Here is an 18,619-nt window from a genome sequence, read left to right as displayed (position 1 = left end):
GGTCACCATGAACTAGAATCAAGTGAACAGCAACAGGTTTGGTTTTTTGGTTATTGGTGTCTCAACTGTTTTACATGCATAGCTTCATGTCATAGCTTCATGTTGCCAAAACTCCTGCCACTTGGGAAGTGTTATTCACATATTACAGAGGAGGAATCTGAGCTTCAGAGAATGTTAAGTTGCTGAAGACCATACCTATCTAAATGTCAGAGCCTTGACTAACTTCAAATGTAGAACTCCAAAGGTGAGCTGCAGCATTATGGTGAAATACAACCAGAGTTCTAGCTCTGACTTCAGCACTGCCTAGTTCTGTAGCCTTAAGCAAGTTTCATTATCTCTCTGGGTCTTAGAGTTCTCTTATATAACATGATAAACGTCTCTTTATATGGAGATCAAAGCTAACCATGTATGTGAAAGTCTTAGAATATTGTAGAACAAACTATAATGTTTGATTTCATAATAATAGGCAGAGATTGAGTGAATGGGTGTTTTCTTTCTTGAAGTTTCCAGATAATTACCACACATTTGCATATTGTTTTTAAATCTATTCTTTAAAAGAAGAATCTATTTTATTCTTTTTTTAATTGTAATAAAATATATATGACCAAAAATCATCCATTTTGAGCATTTTCAGTGTACAGTTCAGTGACATTAGGGTCCCAACGTTATGCAGACATCACCACCATCTCCACAACTTTTCCGTAACCTGGAACAGAAACTACCTATTAAGTAATAACTCCCCCTTTCCTTCTCTCCCCAGTCCCTGGTAAACTCTAGTCTACTTTCTCTCTCTATGGATTTGCCTATTCTAAATACCTCATATAAGGCAGACCTTTTCTTACTAGTTAACTATTGTTCAGTTTTATGAAGACTTCAGGGAATATTTCTGGTTTCAGAGTTAAAGATTATCTCAGGGCAATAGTTTCAGGGGTTCATCCACCCTCCATGGTCCCAGAAAGTCTAAAGTCCATGAGAATTTGGAATTCTGTTCTGCATTTTCCCCCCTCTAGATCAAGATTCTTCTGTGGAATCTTTGATCAAAATGTTCAGTAATGGTAGCCGGGTACCATCTAGTCCTTCTAGTCTCATGGCAAAGGAAGCAGTTGTTCATGGAGGCAATTAGCCACATATTCCATATCCTTCTCCAATTCCTGACTCTCCTTCTTCCTCTGTCGCTCCAGGTGAAGAGGCCAAGTGCTGTGCTTCGGATGGCTGCTTGCAAGCTTTAATACCCAAGGCACTATGCAATGAACTAGGAGGTAGAATAGAAGGACTAAACACATTATTAAGCCAATTAACTGGGAAGTCCCATGAAACCATGACCCTAAACCTCCAAAAGGAACCAAATCCCATGAGATGTTTGGTTGTACCTAAGGAGACTTAGCAGATACTTTTTCTTTGTTGTTGTAAATCTATACACAACTTTTGCCAATTCAACTTTTTATAGGTGTACAACTTATTAACAGCACTTACAACAATCAGCTGTACATCAATGAGATTTTTCCATTTCCATAAACTGACACTCCGTACTGTATAAGCAACCCCCTCCCCTCCCCACCCCTGGTAACCACTAATAAACTTTGGTGTCTATATATTTGCCTTTTGTTTTTTTACATAAGGGAGGTCATACAATATTTATCCTTTTGAGATTGGCTTATTTCAGTCAGTATAATGTCTTCAAGCTCCATACACACTGTAGCCATGTATCAAGACTTTACTTTTCCTGCTGGCTGAGTAGTATTCCACTGTATGTATGTACCACATTTTGTTTACGTATTTATCTGTTGATGGGGATTTAGGTAGTTTCCACCTTTTGGCTATTATGAATAGTGCCGCAACGTACATTGGTATACAAGTCTCTGTTTGTGTCTCTGCTTTCAAGTCTTTTGGGTATATACCTAAAGTGGAATTGCTGGGTCGTATGGTAGTTCTGGAAACCCTGGTGGTATAGTGGTTAAGAGCTATGGCTGCTAACCAAAAAGTCAGCAGCTCAAATCCACCAGGCGCTCCTTGAAAACCTTATGGAGCGGTTCTACTCTGCCCTTTAGAGTTGCTATGAGTCGGAATCGACAGCAATAGGTGTGTGTATGGTAGTTCTATTTTTTGAGGAACCACCACACTGTTTCCACAATGGCTGTACCATTTTGCAACATAACATATATATATTCATGCAAATGCATGCAATTTAAATGGCATATGTCATGGATTGAATTGTGTCCCCCCAAAATATGTGTCAACTTGGTTAGGCCATGATTCCCAGTATTGTGTGGTTGTCCTCCATTTTGTGATTGTAATATTATGTTAAAGAGAATTACGGTGGGATTGTAACACCCTTACTGATCTAAGAGGGAGTTTCCCTGGGGTATGGCCTGCACCACATTTTATCTTATAAGAAATAGAAGGGAAGTAAGCAGAGAGTTGGAGACCTCATACCACCAAGAAAGCAGTGCTGGCAGCAGAGTATGTCCTTTGGACCTGGGGTTCCTGCACGGAGAAGCTCCTAGACCAGGGGAAGATTGATGACAAGGACTCTTCTCCAGAGCCAACAGAGAGAGAAAGCCTTCCCCTGGAGCTGATGCCCTGAATCTAGACTCCTAGCCTACTGGACTGTGAGAGAATAAAATTGTTTGTTGAAGCCATCCACTTGTGGTATTTCTGTTATAGCAGCATTAGATAACTGAGACAGCATATTACAAGCTGCAGTGTGACTGATTACTTTTGTGTGGCCTTTCTAGCAATGGTTTTGTAACTCCTACCCAGGTGATTGGGTGGGACTGTGTGATAGGGCAATTGTGGCCCACCAAGGGAATTGATCAGTTTTGCCTTAAAAGAGAGCCAATTTCAGAGCAGAGAGGAGAATCCCAGTACCAACAAGGAAGAACAGCCAGGAACCAGCACGTCATTTGGACCTGGGATCCCTGCACTGAGAAGCTCCTGGACCCAGGAGACAGAGAGAGCAAGCTGTAACCCTAGGACACTGCAACATGGTGGCAGGAGAGACCTGGCAGCAGGAGATGATGAGGTGGTCTTTCTAGCCCATGGAGAGAGAAAGCTGAGTGCCTTTGGGGAGAGGCCTATGGCCAAGGAGAGGCATGCCTGCAAGTACGGTGGGGAAGAGACTGTCCTAACGGAACAGCTGTATCCCGAATGTTTGAGTATGGTCTGTGTGTTGTGTGCAGCCATTGCAATGAATTATCAAACCCAACAGAGAAGTAGAATGCTGTGCAAGGGACAGGTGGTGGCAGAATTCGTAAAGATGGTGGAGAGATGAGGCTCGTCTGGTCTCCACCTCATGGAAGTCAGCCTTGCCCTGTTGATCTTGGTTCTCCTCCCCCCTTGTGGGGTTGGAAGAGGTCAGACACTGCCCCCACGCCACTTTTACACAAGCTGGTATAATCTGGCTGCAGGGCTTATACAAAATGCATGGTTTGTCTCTTCCCAACAGGAATGGATAAGGGTTCCAATTTCTCCACATCCTTGCCAACATTCGTTATTTTCTGTTTTTTTTTTTTTTAGTCTCTGCCATCCTAGTAGGAGTGAAATGGTATCATATTGTGGTTTTGATTTGTATCCATGTGTTTTCAATCCAATATTCACCAGGCTGAATGAGAAATAGGGTTTATAAAGCCTATGGAGTGCTTTGACAGACTCAAGTTTAGAATCTGGCATTTACTTACAACAAGCTTTAAATACTGCACTTTTCTAAGAGAGTCAGATATTGTATACCAGCAAGGGAAAAGAGAAAACAATATGGCTGGAAATTCTGCTTCAAGGCCTGGCACCTTGGTAGGGCTTTGCCAGGCCAGCTGTGAGAAGCGTTCCCAGACTAAGTGGTCTCCAAGAATCCTAGGGGTCCCAAGCCATGTGCATTTTGAATGGGGTCTGTGTCCAGCATGGGAAGTCTTATGGAAGCTTGGACAGGAATCGCATAGAAACAAGTTTGAGCTTTGCATACTTGGTTTGCAACAGTGGTTTTTTACTCTGGTTTGGATAGTAACAGGTTAGCACCATCTCAGAAAATCACTACTGTACATTTGGCTATATCCTTCTGTTCAAGTATCATGAATTTCTTTAGGAAAAAAAAGTACTGAATTTAGCTGAAATAGATCTTACGTGTATAGGCAGGAATAGGGGCAGAAACACAGAAAGTAGAGAAAACCAGAGGTACCCAGTTGATGCTGGGTATTCACTTAGGTAAGGGGGTCTGGTTAGCAACATGTGGTCCAGTCAATGCCTTCTAAAGGGATGAAGAAGCCTGAATAGCACTGCCCCCTTCTGAAATGGGGTTTACTCAGCATCCGCCCCTGGGGCCTCTCCAGACCCATCCCAATGTCCATGCAGAATGGACCCCCAAGTGCTGTTCAGAATGAAACCACTTTTAGGAGAGGGAATAATTCTCTTCCGTCCCTACATCTCTTGGGTCTGACTAGGAAGTACCAAGAAAATATGAAGTTCCATAAAATGCAGAAGATAGAAAAGGTCCACTGTTTCCTTTTCTTAGAAGCCCTGTAATAGTGTCCTTCACTACTGCAATAGTGTCCACAATGGTGCTTCATATCATGTTATTTTTCTAAAGTGCAGTGTCAATTGTATCATTTCCCTACTTACAAATCTTTAAGGTCTCCCCTTGCCTGTCCAACTAAATACATGTAGGGCTACCCATCACATGGCATGCTCCTACCCTTGGAGTTTTACCACACTGCTATTCTGTATGTAGGAGTCCCTGGTGGTGCAAACAGTTAACACACTCAGCTGCTAACCAAGGGGTTGGAGGTTTGAGTCCACCCTGAGGTGCCTCGGAAGAAATGCCTGGTGAGCTGCTCTCAAAATGAGCCATTGAAAACTTTTTGGAGCACAGTTCTACTCTGACACACACGGGTTCACCATGAGTTGGAACTGACTCGACAGTAAATGGTTTATTCTGTGTGTACCCTATACTCCAACGTGAACAATCTGTACTTGGGCACATTTGAATTTTTCCACTATTGAATCTCTGAGCCTGCTATTTCCACTTCCTCAGATGCCTTCCATCATCACCTCCATCTTGCCAAAACTAATGCACGTATAGTGTTGCTTAACGTCCATGATATGTTGTGACATATGTTTTATGATTTGGACACTGTGCAAATTTCTGGGTCTGTGGGGCACAGGACTTCCGGGGACATGAGCCCATGGTCTGTCATGCTATGCACTGCCAGGGCAGTTCCCACTAAGGATACTTCAGGTGAGCACTTGGCCTGATCCTGCCCCGTGTGTGGCCCCTCAGACGCATGAAGGTCACTGCAGGGAGGCTCTGGGTGCCAGATGGGGCACAAGGGGAGCAGCAACTCAGCGCCCCTGCCCCAGCCGGGCCTACGATGCCTGCTGCTGACCTTAAGCACCCGGGAGCAGGATTGGGCACCCATTCCTCCCAGCAGCAGGGGTGCTTGTTCCCTTGGGTGGGTGGCGGACAGGGCAGGCACACTGCCAAATGGGGAGAATTCCTTCCTTTTCTGTACTCTGAAATGCCTTTAGTAGTACTGTACACTTTTAACAGCTACAAATTATTTGAAAATATGAACACACCATAATTTCAGTCCCTAACTGATGGATATGTAGGGTGTCTTCAACTTTTCAATATTACAAGTAGTACCGCAAAACAGACTTGTATACTTGGGAGGGAGAGATTCCTAGAGATAAAAAACTGCCAAATCAATGGTATCTGACAGTTTTTAAAAGGGAATCTGAAGGTGCTCACTGAATATTTAAGGCACTGGTTACAAAACATGGACTGTTATAATATTTTAAGGTTGTTTACCCAACAACCACTTTCTCAATTTTGCAAAATTTTCATTCGCTTTCCAGAGCAGCACTGTTGTTGTTGTTGTTAGGTGCCATAAGTTGGTTCTGTCACATAGCAACCCTATGTACAACAGAACAAAACAGTGCCCGGTCCTGCACCATGCTCACAATCTTTGCTGTTTCAGGCCACTGTTGCAGCCACTATGTCCATCCATCTCGTTGAGGGCCTTCTTCAAGCAGTATTGTTACTTAAACTGACAAGAGAAAACTATAAATATTTCATAACAAACTGGGTTTCAGGTCCTTAACTAAACTGCTCCTTTCTGCCAGCAATAAAAACAATTAAGGGGACAGTATATGAGAACAATTCTCCCAGAGCACACTGTCCTTTTCAAGTGGTTCTCAAAGTTCAGCTACCTCAGAATAACCATGAAAAGCTGGTTAAAATTACAGATTGTTGGTCTTCAGCCCCACGTTTCAGATTGGGCAGGTCTGGGGTGGGGCCTGAAACGTTCTAACAAACATGATGGAGATGCTGCTGTCGCTGGTGCACATTTGGAGGCTCAATGCTCTAGAGCAGTGGCTCTCAAACTTCATTATGCACATCAATCACCTGGGGGATTCTGTCAAAATGCAGGTTCTAATCCAGGTCTAGGGTAGGGCCCAGGGAGCCGTGGTGATGCAGTGATGGTTAAGTGCTTGGCTGCTAACCTAAAGGTCCAACCCACCAGTCGCTCGCGAAAGAGGTGGCAGTCTGCTTCTGCATTTCTAACCAACTTCCAAGTAATGTCAATGCTGTTGATCAAGAACTTAAGCAAATCCAAACCGACTGCCCTTAAGTCGATTCCCATTCATAGCGCCCCTATAAGACAAACCAGAACTGTCCCATAGGGTTTCCAGTGAGTGGCTAGTGAATTTGAACTGTAGACCTTTTGGTAACCAGCTGAGCTCTTAACCACTGTGCCACCAGGGCCCCACTATAAATTAACAGAGCCATGATTAGAAAAGTCTGCAATGCCCCTTGGTCATGGCTGACCTCTTCCAGCTCCTGGGAAATTTGGTGGAAGGATGGGGAGCACCGCCTCTCCGACCCAGACAATCGTCACAGGAGGACAGCTGGGGAAGCCGGTCGCTCACCTGACGGCAGGAAGAGCATGGAGTTCACGCGACCCCCGTGCACCGGTTCCCCCCGCAACCCGGCTCCCTCCGCAACTTGGGCAGCAAGAGGTCGCGCTCATGCACCGCCCGGCCCAGGACCTGCCGCGATTCGGCCTCAAGGCCCTCGAGCACCTCCGGCTGCACCACGTAGGGCGTCTGCACGTCCCGCTTCAGCAGCCGCAGCAAGGGCTTCTCAGGCTCCAGGGTCCAGATGAGTCCCACCGGCTCGCGGCCCCCGAAGCTGCCGCCCAGCTCGCCGCCGCCATCCGCGCAATAGCGCGCACTTCGTATCGGGCAGGGACGCGCGCAGCGTGACCTGCTGCCCCGGAGCCAACCCGCGCACCATGACGTGCACCAGCTCGTCCCAGCACCAGCGGCCCCCGGGCTCCAGGATCACGGTCGCTGCCATCAGGGCCTCGCACTGCCTCTGTCCGGATGCTGCGCGGGGAGACGGGAGAGGCCAGCCCGACTTGGTCGGGCGCCCACTGGCACAGATAGCGACAGTTGGTTGAGCTGCCCCAGGAGGGGTCTGGGCCCTTCAGATCCGTGGATTCCGCTCCTTGGACTCGTCTGAGGTAAAACGAACCAAGCTCCTTCTCCCGACCTGCCCTGGGCGGAACTGCGAAGCGGTCTCCTGAGGCCCAGGTATGCAGTCAGACCTGCCCCGGAGCAAACTTCGTCCTTAATTAAGGTAACGTCGCTCCGTGAATGTCACGGTGTGCCTGCGCGGAGACCTTGATCCCTGCGTCCTCCCCTGTAGCCTACGTGCAAAACACCCCTCGGTGCGCTTGCGCAACCGCCATTAGGCTACCCTATCTTACATGAGCCCTGGCTTCCTGGCGTTGAGCTAGTCCAATCTGAGGACCTTTCTCTCGGCTTTTTGTTCCCAGCATTGCAAATGAAGTTACTTTCGTCGTCTCAAAGGCTGGTGTCTAGATTTTTGTTGGCAAGGGGAGCGCGTGGAACAGAGACCCACCTTCCCGGCTTTGATAACATTATCAGTTGTTGGAGAGTGTAAAGAAAGCTGTTGGAATCATCTAGCCCTGTCTCCAAAACTGGTAGGGTTGGGGCTGTGTAAGGACAGGCAGAGTTTGGGGAACTCCAGCCCCTCAATGAAGAAGGGCATCATTTGGAAAATGACCGTAGAGATTTTATAGGTGTAATGTCCAGGAATGCCCAACCAAAAAGTCTGGTAAAGCTACCGTTAGTAATAAAAAAAAAAAGTGGTACTATCGGTAATAGCTATCATTTATTGTGCACGTATTATATTCTAAACACTTTACATATATTTCGTATGTTTCTTTTCTTCCGAGGTGCCGCTGGATGGGTTTGAACCACCAATATTTCTTTTTTTTGTCCTTTAGGTGAAAATTTACAGCTCAAGTTAATTTCTCCTTCAAAAATTTATACACATATTATTTTGTGACATTGGTTGCAAACACCACAGTGTGACAGCACACTCCCCCTTTCCACCCTGTGTTCCGTGTGACCGTTGCATCAGTTCCTGTCCCTTCCTGCCTTCTCCTCCTGCTTGTGAACAGGAGCTGCTCATTTGGTCCCATATATCAGATTGAACTAAGCAGCACATTCCTCACATGTATTATTTTTTGTTTTATAGTCCTCTCTAATCTGTGTCTGAAGAGTGGACTTTGGGAATGGTTTCAGTTCTGGGTAAATAGAGCGCCCAGGGGCTATAGCTTCAGAGGCTTCTCCAGTCTCTGTCAGATCATTAAGTCTGGTCTTTTTATGTGAATTTGGATTCTGTTCTATATTTTTCTCCTGCTCTGTCCAGGACTTTTTTGTGTTCCCTATCAGGGCAGTCATTGGTGGTAGCCGGGCACCATCTAGTCACAGGCCAGTGGAGTCTCTGGTTAATTGGTCCTTTAGTCCTTCGGGCTAGTATTTCCATTTGTCTTTGGTTTTCTTCATTCTCCTTTGCTCCAAGTGGGATGGAACCATAGATGTATCTTAGCTGGCCACTTGTAAGCTTGTATTCATCTTTAAAGCCTGTATTAAGGAGCCCCGATGGTGCAGTGGTTAAGAGCTTTGCTGCTAACCAAAAGTTCAGCAGTTCGAATCTACCAGCCACTCATTGGAAACACTATGGGGCAGTTCTACTCTGTCCTTATTTCAGGATTGGTATGAGTCGAAATTGACTTGACGGGAAAGGGTTTGGGTTTTTTTTTTTTTGTGGTACAATGGTTAAATGCTCGGTTGCTAACTGGAAATTGGTGGCTGGAACCCATCAGCTGCTCAGCAGGCAGGAGAAAAGGCCTGGCTATCTGTTCCCTTAAAGATTACAGCCTAGGAGACCTTAGGGGACAGTTCTACTCTGTCCTGTAGGGTCGCTATGAGTTGAATTGACTCGATGGCACACAACAACAACAATGTGGCCTGCATTCCTGTTTTCATATTATGGAGGAAGAAACTGAGTTGTAGCGAACGTTCAGTAGTGCAGAGGGTGACAGCACTGACAAATTGTAGAGCCATGGCTCTGATTTCAGAGGCGAGGAAACCAAGGGTGGCCGCAGCCCTATGTTACTCAGCTTCTTGAGCCTCAGCTGGGGGCAGATCAAACCTCTCCTTCATCTCCTCCGGTCTTGCAGTTTTCATATGTAACATGGTAAAAATTTCCCTGATACAGACCTCAAATGAGATGGCATATGTAGAAAAATGCACTAAAGCCCATATGTAATACTTGCTATCTTAATAATACAGGCTTGATCCTATAAGGATTTTTTGACTAATTTCTCCAGGTAATTTGCTCCAGTTTTTCACCTCAGCTCACTTTAAAACTGCTCTTTAAAAAAAAAAATCTTTATTGGAAAATTTTAAATTACAAAAGTAGCTTAGTGGATCACAGACCTAAATGTAAGAACTAAAACTATAAAGTTCATAGAAAAAACACAGGGGTAAATCTTCATGACCTTGGATTAGACAATGGCTTTTTAGATATGACACCAAAGCATAAGTGACAAAAGAAAAACTAGGTAAGTTGGGTGACCTGAAAATTAAAAACTGTTGTGCTGCAAATAATATCAAAAAAGTGAAAAACCCTACCGAGGAAATCAAACCAGTTCTGTTCTGACACCAACTGCAAATGCGGTTACTTCTTCCTCTGACCCTAACCATCAAAGCTAGGTCAGATCTCAGAAGTTAAAGGGCACAGCCCTCCAGACTGCCAAGTCTGCCCAAGACTTCAGACTCCAGCCACAAGCTTGGGGGTTCTCACTCACCCTCACTTCTGACCTGCTGGCTGTGGATTTGGGGTTTTCCACTACTCCTGCAGGATGCCAGCCATAGGCTCAAGGGTCACCAGGCCTCCCTCACTTCTGACCTGCTGGTTCCCACTACTCCCTCAGGTTCAATAATTTGCTAGAATGACTCAGACACCTCAGGAAAGTGCTATACTTAAAATTACAGTTTTATTATAGCAAAATGGATAAAGGTGGAGGGATGTATAGGGTGAGGTCTGGGAGGGTTCCCAATGTGGGGATTCCATGTCCCAAAGAACACGCTACCATCCCCCCTTGTGAATCTATGTCTGTCACCAACTAGGAATCTCATGGAGATTCAGTGTCCAGAACTTTTACAGGGGTTCCATTAAATAGGCATGATTGATTGAATCATGGTTGAACTCAACCTCCAGTCCCTGTCTCCTGCAGTTGTGTTGATCTCACCAGATGAGTCTTTCTAGGTTGGCCAGCCCCACTAAGTGTCACCTCACTAGCAAAAACCCTCAAGTGTGATCTGGAGCCCTCTGGGGTAACAAAGAATTTAATCACTGGGGAAATTCCAAGGTTTTAGAGGTTATCTCTCAGGAACCAAGGATAAACACCAAACTCTTTGTGTAAAGTCATTCTGACCCCACAACAACCCAAAGAATGGAAGAAAATATTTTCAAATCTTGTATCTGATAAAGGAGTTGTTGTTGTTAGTTGCCCTGAAATGGGTTCTGACTCATAGCAACCCTATGTACAACAGATGGAAACACTGTCTGGTCCTGCATCAGTCTATCTTGTTGAGGGTCTTCCTCTTTTTCACTGACCCTCTACTTTACCAAGCATGGTATCTTCCTCCAGGGACTGGTCTCTCCTGATAACGTCCAAAGTATGTGAGATACAGTGTCGCCATCCTTCCTTTTAAGAAGCATTCTGGCTGTATTTCCTCCAAGAGAGATTTGTTTGTTCTTTTGGCAGTCCACAGTACATTCAGTATTCTTCAGCAACACCATAACTCAAAGGCATCAATTCTCCTTTGGTCTTCCTTATTCATTGTCCAGCTTTCGCATGCATATGAGGCGATTGAAAACACCATGGCTTGGGTCAGGTGCACCTTAGTTTTCAAGGTGACATCTTTACTTTTCGATACTTTAAAGAGGTCCTTTGCAGCAGATTTGCCCAATGCAATGCGTCTTTTGATCTCTTGACTGCCTTCCATGGGTGTTAATTTTGGATCCAAGTAAAATGAAATCCTTGACAACCTCAATCATTTCTCCATTTATCATGATGTTGCTTATTGGTCCAGTTGTGAGGATTTTTGTTTTCTTCATGTTGCAGTGTAATCCTTACTGAAAGCTATGGTCTTTGATCTTCCTCAGTAAGAGCTTCAGGTCCTCTTCACTTTCAGCAAAGAAGGTTGTGTTAGCTGCATAACGCAGGTTGTTAATGAGTCTTCCTCCCATCCTGATGCCCTGTTCTTCTTCATATAGTCCAGCTTCTCAGATTATTTGCTCAGCAGACAGATTGAATAAGCATGGTGAAAGGATACAGCCCCAATGCACACCTTTCCAGACTTGAAACCACGCAGTATCCCCTTGTCCTGTTCAAACGACTGCCTCTTGATCTATGTACAGGTTCCTCATGAGTACAATTAAGTGTTCTGGAATTCCCGTTCTCTGCAATTTATCCATAATTCGTTATGATCCACATAGTCGAATGCCTTTGCATAGTCAATGAAACGCAGGTAAACATCTTTCTGGTATTCTCTGCTTTCAACCAGGATCCATCTGACATCAGCAATGATATCCCTGGTTCCACATCCTCTTCTGAATTCGGCTTGAATTTCTGGCAGTTTCCTATCATTATACTGATGCAGCTGCTTTTGAATGATCTTCACCAGAATTTTACTTGCGTGTGATATTAATGACATTATTTGATAATTTCCACATTCATTTGGATCACTTTTGTTTGGAATAGGCATAAATACGGATCTCTTCCAGTCGGTTGGCCAGGTAGCTATCTTCCAAATTTCTTTCAAGTTGAGTGAGCACTTCCAGCACTGTATCTATTTGTTAAAACATCTCAATTGGTAGTCCATCAATTCCTGGAGCCTTGCTTTTCACCAATGCCTTCAGTGTAGCTTGGACCTCTTCCTTCAGTGCTACCTCCTGAAATGGTTGAACATCAACCAATTCTTTTTTGTGTAGTGACTCTGTGTATTCTTTTCATCTTCTTTTGATGCTTCCTGCCTTGTTTAATATTTTTCCCTGTAGAATTCTACAATATTTCAACTCGAGGCTTGAACTTTTTCTTCAGTTCTTTCAGCTTGAGAAATGCCAAGCATGTTCTTCCCTTTTGTTTTTCTAACTCCGGGTCTTTGCACATTTCATTATAAAACTTTATCTTTTTGAGCCACCCTTTGAAATCGCCTTTTTAGCTCTTTTACTTCATCATTTCTTCCATTTGCTTTAGCTACTTGACATTCCAGAGCAAGTGGGGGGATAAAGGAGTGATATCCACAATATATAAAGAATTCTTACAAAGCAGTGAATAAGAAGACAAATAACCCAGTTAAAAGATGGGCAAAGGACCTGAACAGACACTTCTCCAAGGAAGATACACAAATAGCCAATAAACACATGGAAAGATGTTCAACATCATTATTCATTAACCCATTGCTGTCGAGTCGATTCCAACTCATAGTGACCCTATAGGACAGAGTAGAACTGCCCTATAGGGTTTCCAAAGAGCACCTAGTGGATTCAAACTGCCAACTTTTTGGTTAGCAGCCGTAGCTCTTAACCACTATGTCACCAGGGTTTCTCATTCATTAGGGGACTGGAAATGTCTTGGGATGGGTTCTCTAGAGAAACGAAACCAGTGAAGCATATGTATATATATGTATATATATATATATGTACACACACACAGATATACAGGTATATATACATAGAGAGAGATTTGTATCAGGGAAATGTCTCACATGGTTGTAGAGGCTGGAAAGTCCCAAATCCCTGAGTCGGGCTGGAAGCGTCTTCTTACTCACTTAGCTTCAGGGGCTAGGGAACCCAAGATTGGCAGGTCATACAACAGACCTCTGGCTCACAGGCTGCAGAGGCAGACAAATCCTAAGATAGGTAGGTAAGCTGGCAGGCCACTGACTCACAGACTGCAGAGGCTGACGAATCTCAAGATGAGCAGGTAAGCTGATACTTAGGTTCCAAGAACCAGAGGCCAAATGAACAGGAGCCAGCTGCAGAATCCAGAGCAAGCAAAAGCCTGAGAGCTTTGCCAGAAAGTCCACATAAATTGGATGTCAGCCATTCCCTTAAAGAAACTCCCGTTCAACTGCTTATCTGCTCATAATAGATCTCATCATGGAGGTGATTGCATTAGATCTTTATTATGGAGGTGATTACATCATTACATAGCTGCCAAACTACACCATAACTTCCAAACCACTGTGATTCATGGCCCAGCCAAGTTGACACACAATCGTAACCATCACAGTCCACCCCTTCTTAACACATCTCTGAATACAATTATAAAGTCATACTTGCACCTAACACGGTACACCTAACAAGCATACAGCCAAAAATGCACTAGCCCTGTTTACATCTTATATTTTATAAATGAAGAGAACAAAAATATTCGGTGCACACATACAGTCCTTGTTTCTGCAGCTGGTCATGTGGTCATAGCTGGTATTTAGAACTACCTTCTTTCACCACCCATTCCATATTCCTTTGCCCTCAGCAAGCACCTCAGCTGGTTGTGGTTCTTTGCCTGGTGGGGTGACTCAAACCTTCTATAAGCCTATGCTTTTCCACCCAGTTGTCCTCCTAGGAAGGGATCTTTAGCTCTGGAGTAGTGCTTATTAACTGGAGGAACTTATGAAAGCATAGTATTTTCTCATCCATGTTGCCACAGAGAATCAAATCCCAGCTTGGGAGTAGAAGTTTTTTGGTGGAAAGTCTTCTGTTGTCGCTTTGCCCAGTCAGATGGTGGGATTACTAGGGGACAGTATGAAATCCTAAACATACAGAAATGAGCCTAATATAGTATTTCTCTACCTTTAGATCTGACTCACTGCCATTTTCTTTGGACAAAAAGATGTGCTAGTCAAATCAGAAGTACACTTATTCTTGTAACCCTAGCCATCTTCCAACTCCTTTAGCCCAGGTTACTCTGAGGACTTTTCCTCTATTTGTAAGAAGCTGTAACTGTTCATATTTTCTAGCCAGATTTTAATGTACCTAATTCAATTTCCAGGAAAGAAACATCAATCACAATGATGGACAGGCTCCTCATCCATGGGCTCCAATACAGACTTTTAGGAGAGCTACCAATCAATCAGACCAAATGTTGTCTCTGTCAACACTTGAACCAAGATACAAGTCATCTCCCCACAGAGTTCCAAGTAATTTATCAACAAGACACTTCATAAACGAACTGAATATATAACCTGATGTACTAAAGAGATCATGTAATAAGTGAATAAAAATGTCAGCAGCACAAAACTGAATAGTCTAACTCTTAGAACAATACTTTTAAGACTGAGTTTAACATTACTCTGGACATAGAAAACTTACAGAATATGACCAGGTAGTCCAATATACATTGACTGATTATACCAAGTCTGAGTTAGCCTAGTCTTACAATAGTTAATACTTTGTTCAACTGTGCTGAGAGAGCTTTTGTATTACTTTTATTAAAATGTGTACTGTTCATATAATGTGCTGTATTAAAAAATACATGCTGTTTTTACATAAAATAAATCAGGATGTGTTATACATACATAAGATTAGACAAATACAACCCTTTAATCTATCCAGTTGGCTTAAATTAAGCCATAACTGAGATGGCTAGATGAGATCACTCCTCCAAGCAGGCCTGATCAATCTACTGAGGAGAGTCCTACTAGTAACCCTCATTAAATACTGCCTCAAATGATGCACAGATATAACATTCACCAGTTATATAGCAAACCACAAACATGCAGCTCAATGCCCCAAATAACTGATAGACATACCAGGACTTAGTAGTACTGCTTTACTTCTTTTTCTGACACCAATAGGATTTAGGGAGTGGACTGTTGGGGGAATAGTCGGCCTCTACTCCTTCCATCCAGGCTGCCTAAGTAAAGGCCATGGGGCCCAGGGGATTCTCTGATAAGGAGGCTGGGAATTGGGTCGCCTTCTCTCTCCTGGTTCCTTCTCCTTATCAGAGGAACCTTTCCCCTGTTCTGGGCACACAGTAACATTCTCTGTCTCTTGCAGTTGCACAGGCACCATACAGCACCTGGCCAACCCCACTTCTGCATCTGTTCCTGGTGGGGAGGGGGATGGAGTCTCTTGTACTGCGGCACAAGAGGCGGAGCATGCCAGATTGTAAGAGCCGGCCTAGAGGAGTGGACTGAAGGGGAAACAGGCTTTGCGAGGCCCAACATGAGTATCCCCATGTGGTCTGCTAGTTCACTACAGTTTGCTGAGTCATTCTTATGTAAGCCCCTGGCTTTTAGCCACTATTATCCACCACGACTATAAAACCTCTGCCCTCCAATTGCAGGGTGCAGAAATCTGTTCAGGTCCTGTGGCTGCCCAGAACTTGGCCTCATAGGTAAGTCCCCCTAATAAACTCCTTCACTGCCACACTGGAGTTGCCTACTTCTTTCTTCGGCCTGTCAACACCCTTTATTTTTGGAGGCACATTTCACATTACTGGTCCTTGCCCGGACGAAGGATTAAAAGCGGGCCTCTGTGTCTGTGGCAGGGTTAGTCTGCAGAGGACATGGTCATCCACACTCCTAAACATCTTTTTGCTTTGTTCTGAGGCTCTCTTGTTAACTGCCCCAGGATCTCAGAGGATGTATAGGATTACAACATGATAAATAGTCAAGAAATTACCTTGGAGAGTCTTAAACCAGTCTGTTTTTTCTCACCTGCGGGTGCAGAAAGCACGAATCAGTAGTGCAAAGGGAAAAAAACACATGCCCACTTTCACATTCCTGAGCCCACAGATGTTTGTGGAGACTGAAAAGTATAGCGTCACATGTTCTTCATGTAGAAAACACAGTCTTTTTTCTATTCTTTTTTAGACTTTTGTTTCTTTTAGTTCTGAATTTTCTTCTGTTTCAGTCCTGACTAAGCAGAACTCGACGGCATTGGGTACTAGGTGGAAGCAGAACCAAAGACCCCAGGCCTCTTAGTAGCCTTAGTAAAGAGCTTTTTTAAGATGACATTTTATTTCTTTAGATGCTATCTAAATCCAAGGCAGGATTCCCAGTAATGTGGCAACTTTACTGATAAAACTTCAGTGATAAACTTCACGATAAAACAGGAGGATTGGAGATATAAGTAATAAAAATCAGAGTCCACATTAAGGAAAATAAGACCTGGTTGCTATATTTATATTTTCACAGCCCTCCCTTTCTTTTTCTATAATCATAAATATGTTTGAAAATGTTATTTGTAAATATTTTCCTGAAGACACCTAGATTCCTGAAGTTTCATGTTACACCCTTGGAATGTAACTGTCAGTATCTAAAAAACAACTTGTTGCGTTTGAGTTGATTCTGACTCACGATGACCCTGTATGTGTCAGAGTAGATCTATGCTCCATGGGGTTCATAATGGCTGATTTTTTGCAGTGTATCACCAGGCCTTTCTTCCAAGGTGCCTCTAGGTAGACTCACACCTCCAACCTTTTGGTTAGCAGCAAGTGCCTTAACCATTTGTACCATGAAGAGACCCTTTCAATATGTAAGCCATGCTAATTAATTACGTGAAATAACCTTGCTGGTTTATAATGCCAAATATATAAATATTTGAATTTTCTTTAAGCATAAGAGTTTTAGATTGATTTTGTCTTTATCTTCTCTTGTTAGCTAAAGGGCTATTAATAGCAATCACTGACTCAAGTGATTATTTTTGTCTTAAAAATGTTGTGGATGAGAGCTTTTGTTTACATATATTCTTTTACTTGCCTTAGACAACTGTTGTGAGGATTAAGTGATTGGCACAAAATTGGTACCCTGGAAGCATTATTTCCTTCCCCAACCACTCTTTTCCTTTCTGGACTAAAACCTTTGTCAGTCCATGTGTTGCTGTGGCATAGGGTTTCTGTCAGGTAAAAGAAAATGCCTTTTTCCCACCACTTACTTGTTTTGTAAAATCAATAATGCTTTTTCTGTGATATTGTTGCAACAAAACTTTTTTTTATTAGTACATACATGCATGTTAAAATATAACATCTGAAAGAATATACATCAAGATCATCACAAAGGTTACTTTTGGGAAACAGGTGATGGTTGTCGCAGTAAACAAAGCAATGAAGGAGGTGTCAGCTTTATCTCTCATGCTCTAATGTTTAACCTCTATAATGTCTTATGGTTCCCCTTTCACTCCTGATATTGCTTATTTGTATGCAAACTCTTTATAATCATATTAGTATTTAAAGAAAAAGGAATAAAAACCCGAAAATGTTGTTATAATACATTCAAGTGAACAAATATTAACTGATGTTTATAGCATATATTAGAGTTTAGCTCACCAAACTTTCAATAAGCAATTACTCTTTATCACCTAAGTGTTTGTGGAAGAAAGTCCGGAGTTGGTTCCAAGCATCCACCTGGGCCACGGCATGAGCCCTGGGCTCTCCACCCCAGATGACAGGACTACCCAACAAGCTGTGCATGGAAGCCCGGCACATGGGGAAATAAGGAGGCTCAATACAGTGCCCAGCCCCTGGGTAAAAGACGATCTGGGGCTTTTCCTTACCATGGGCCTGTAAGCGGTTAGAGGCCTCATTAGCATAGAACTCACTCTTCCAGTTGTGGTCATCCAAACCAACAAGGAACAGGAAGGTGCACTCAGCCCTTTCCACAGGAATGAAGCTCTTCTGATCAGGTCCTTCCAAAGGGCAGTTGAGGACATCCACAATGTCTACAAGGCCATCTTCGGTCACCTTGATTCGATTTCGGTTGATGCTCAAGGGGGGCAGGGTCTCGTCCTTATATTGTAAGACTCCCCCAATATTGGCCACACAGCCATTAATTATGGTGGCAGCCGTGATCCCCTTCAGGAATGAGGCCATAGAGAGGCAAAGGTCGCCACCTTTAGAAATTCCAAGTAGTCCAAGTCCTGGACCCTTTACCTGAGAAAGGGACAGAGGCAAGAGAAGGAGAGTAAATCCATGAACGCTGTAATGTGGTAGAGAGTAGCCAGCCTTGAAGTCAGGTGGCCTTACGTTTGAATCTGGGTTCTACTATTTACCGAGGTTTGCAAGCTTGGGAAATTTACTTATCCTTACTCCCTATCTTCTCTCCACAATTTCTCCATTATTATTCTTGGTGACTTCAATATCCATATGGATGACAGATCAAATAAATAACCTTAGACTCTCAATTCCTTGATCTCCATACCTCCAATGACCTTTTTCTGTACTCTACCTCGGCCACC

General features: G+C 43.6%; 1 protein-coding gene and 1 pseudogene across 4 annotated transcripts in view; both read right to left on the bottom strand.

Moving 5' to 3' along the window:
- Positions 1–6,942: 6,942 nt before the first annotated feature.
- LOC111750209 (peroxisomal succinyl-coenzyme A thioesterase-like) lies at positions 6,943–7,348 on the bottom strand (annotated as a pseudogene).
- A 9,933-nt stretch (positions 7,349–17,281) lies between these two features.
- The window catches only part of LOC100670605 (acyl-coenzyme A thioesterase 1), a 47,919-nt gene continuing 46,581 nt past the window's right edge, over positions 17,282–18,619 (bottom strand). For 2 of the 4 annotated variants that reach the window (XM_064292721.1, XM_023546351.2), the window contains exon 3: positions 17,290–18,314. In XM_064292721.1, the coding sequence (XP_064148791.1) occupies positions 17,730–18,314 (585 nt within the window). In that variant the 3' untranslated portion in view covers positions 17,290–17,729. Of the gene's footprint in view, positions 18,315–18,619 lie in introns of all 4 variants that reach the window. The other 2 variants (XM_064292719.1, XM_064292720.1) reach the window with 2 other exon arrangements.

The sequence above is a fragment of the Loxodonta africana genome, chromosome 10 (genome assembly GCF_030014295.1).
Source record: "Loxodonta africana isolate mLoxAfr1 chromosome 10, mLoxAfr1.hap2, whole genome shotgun sequence".
In the NCBI taxonomy this organism is placed as follows: domain Eukaryota; kingdom Metazoa; phylum Chordata; class Mammalia; order Proboscidea; family Elephantidae; genus Loxodonta; species Loxodonta africana.
This window is presented reverse-complemented; position numbering and strand designations above follow the sequence as displayed.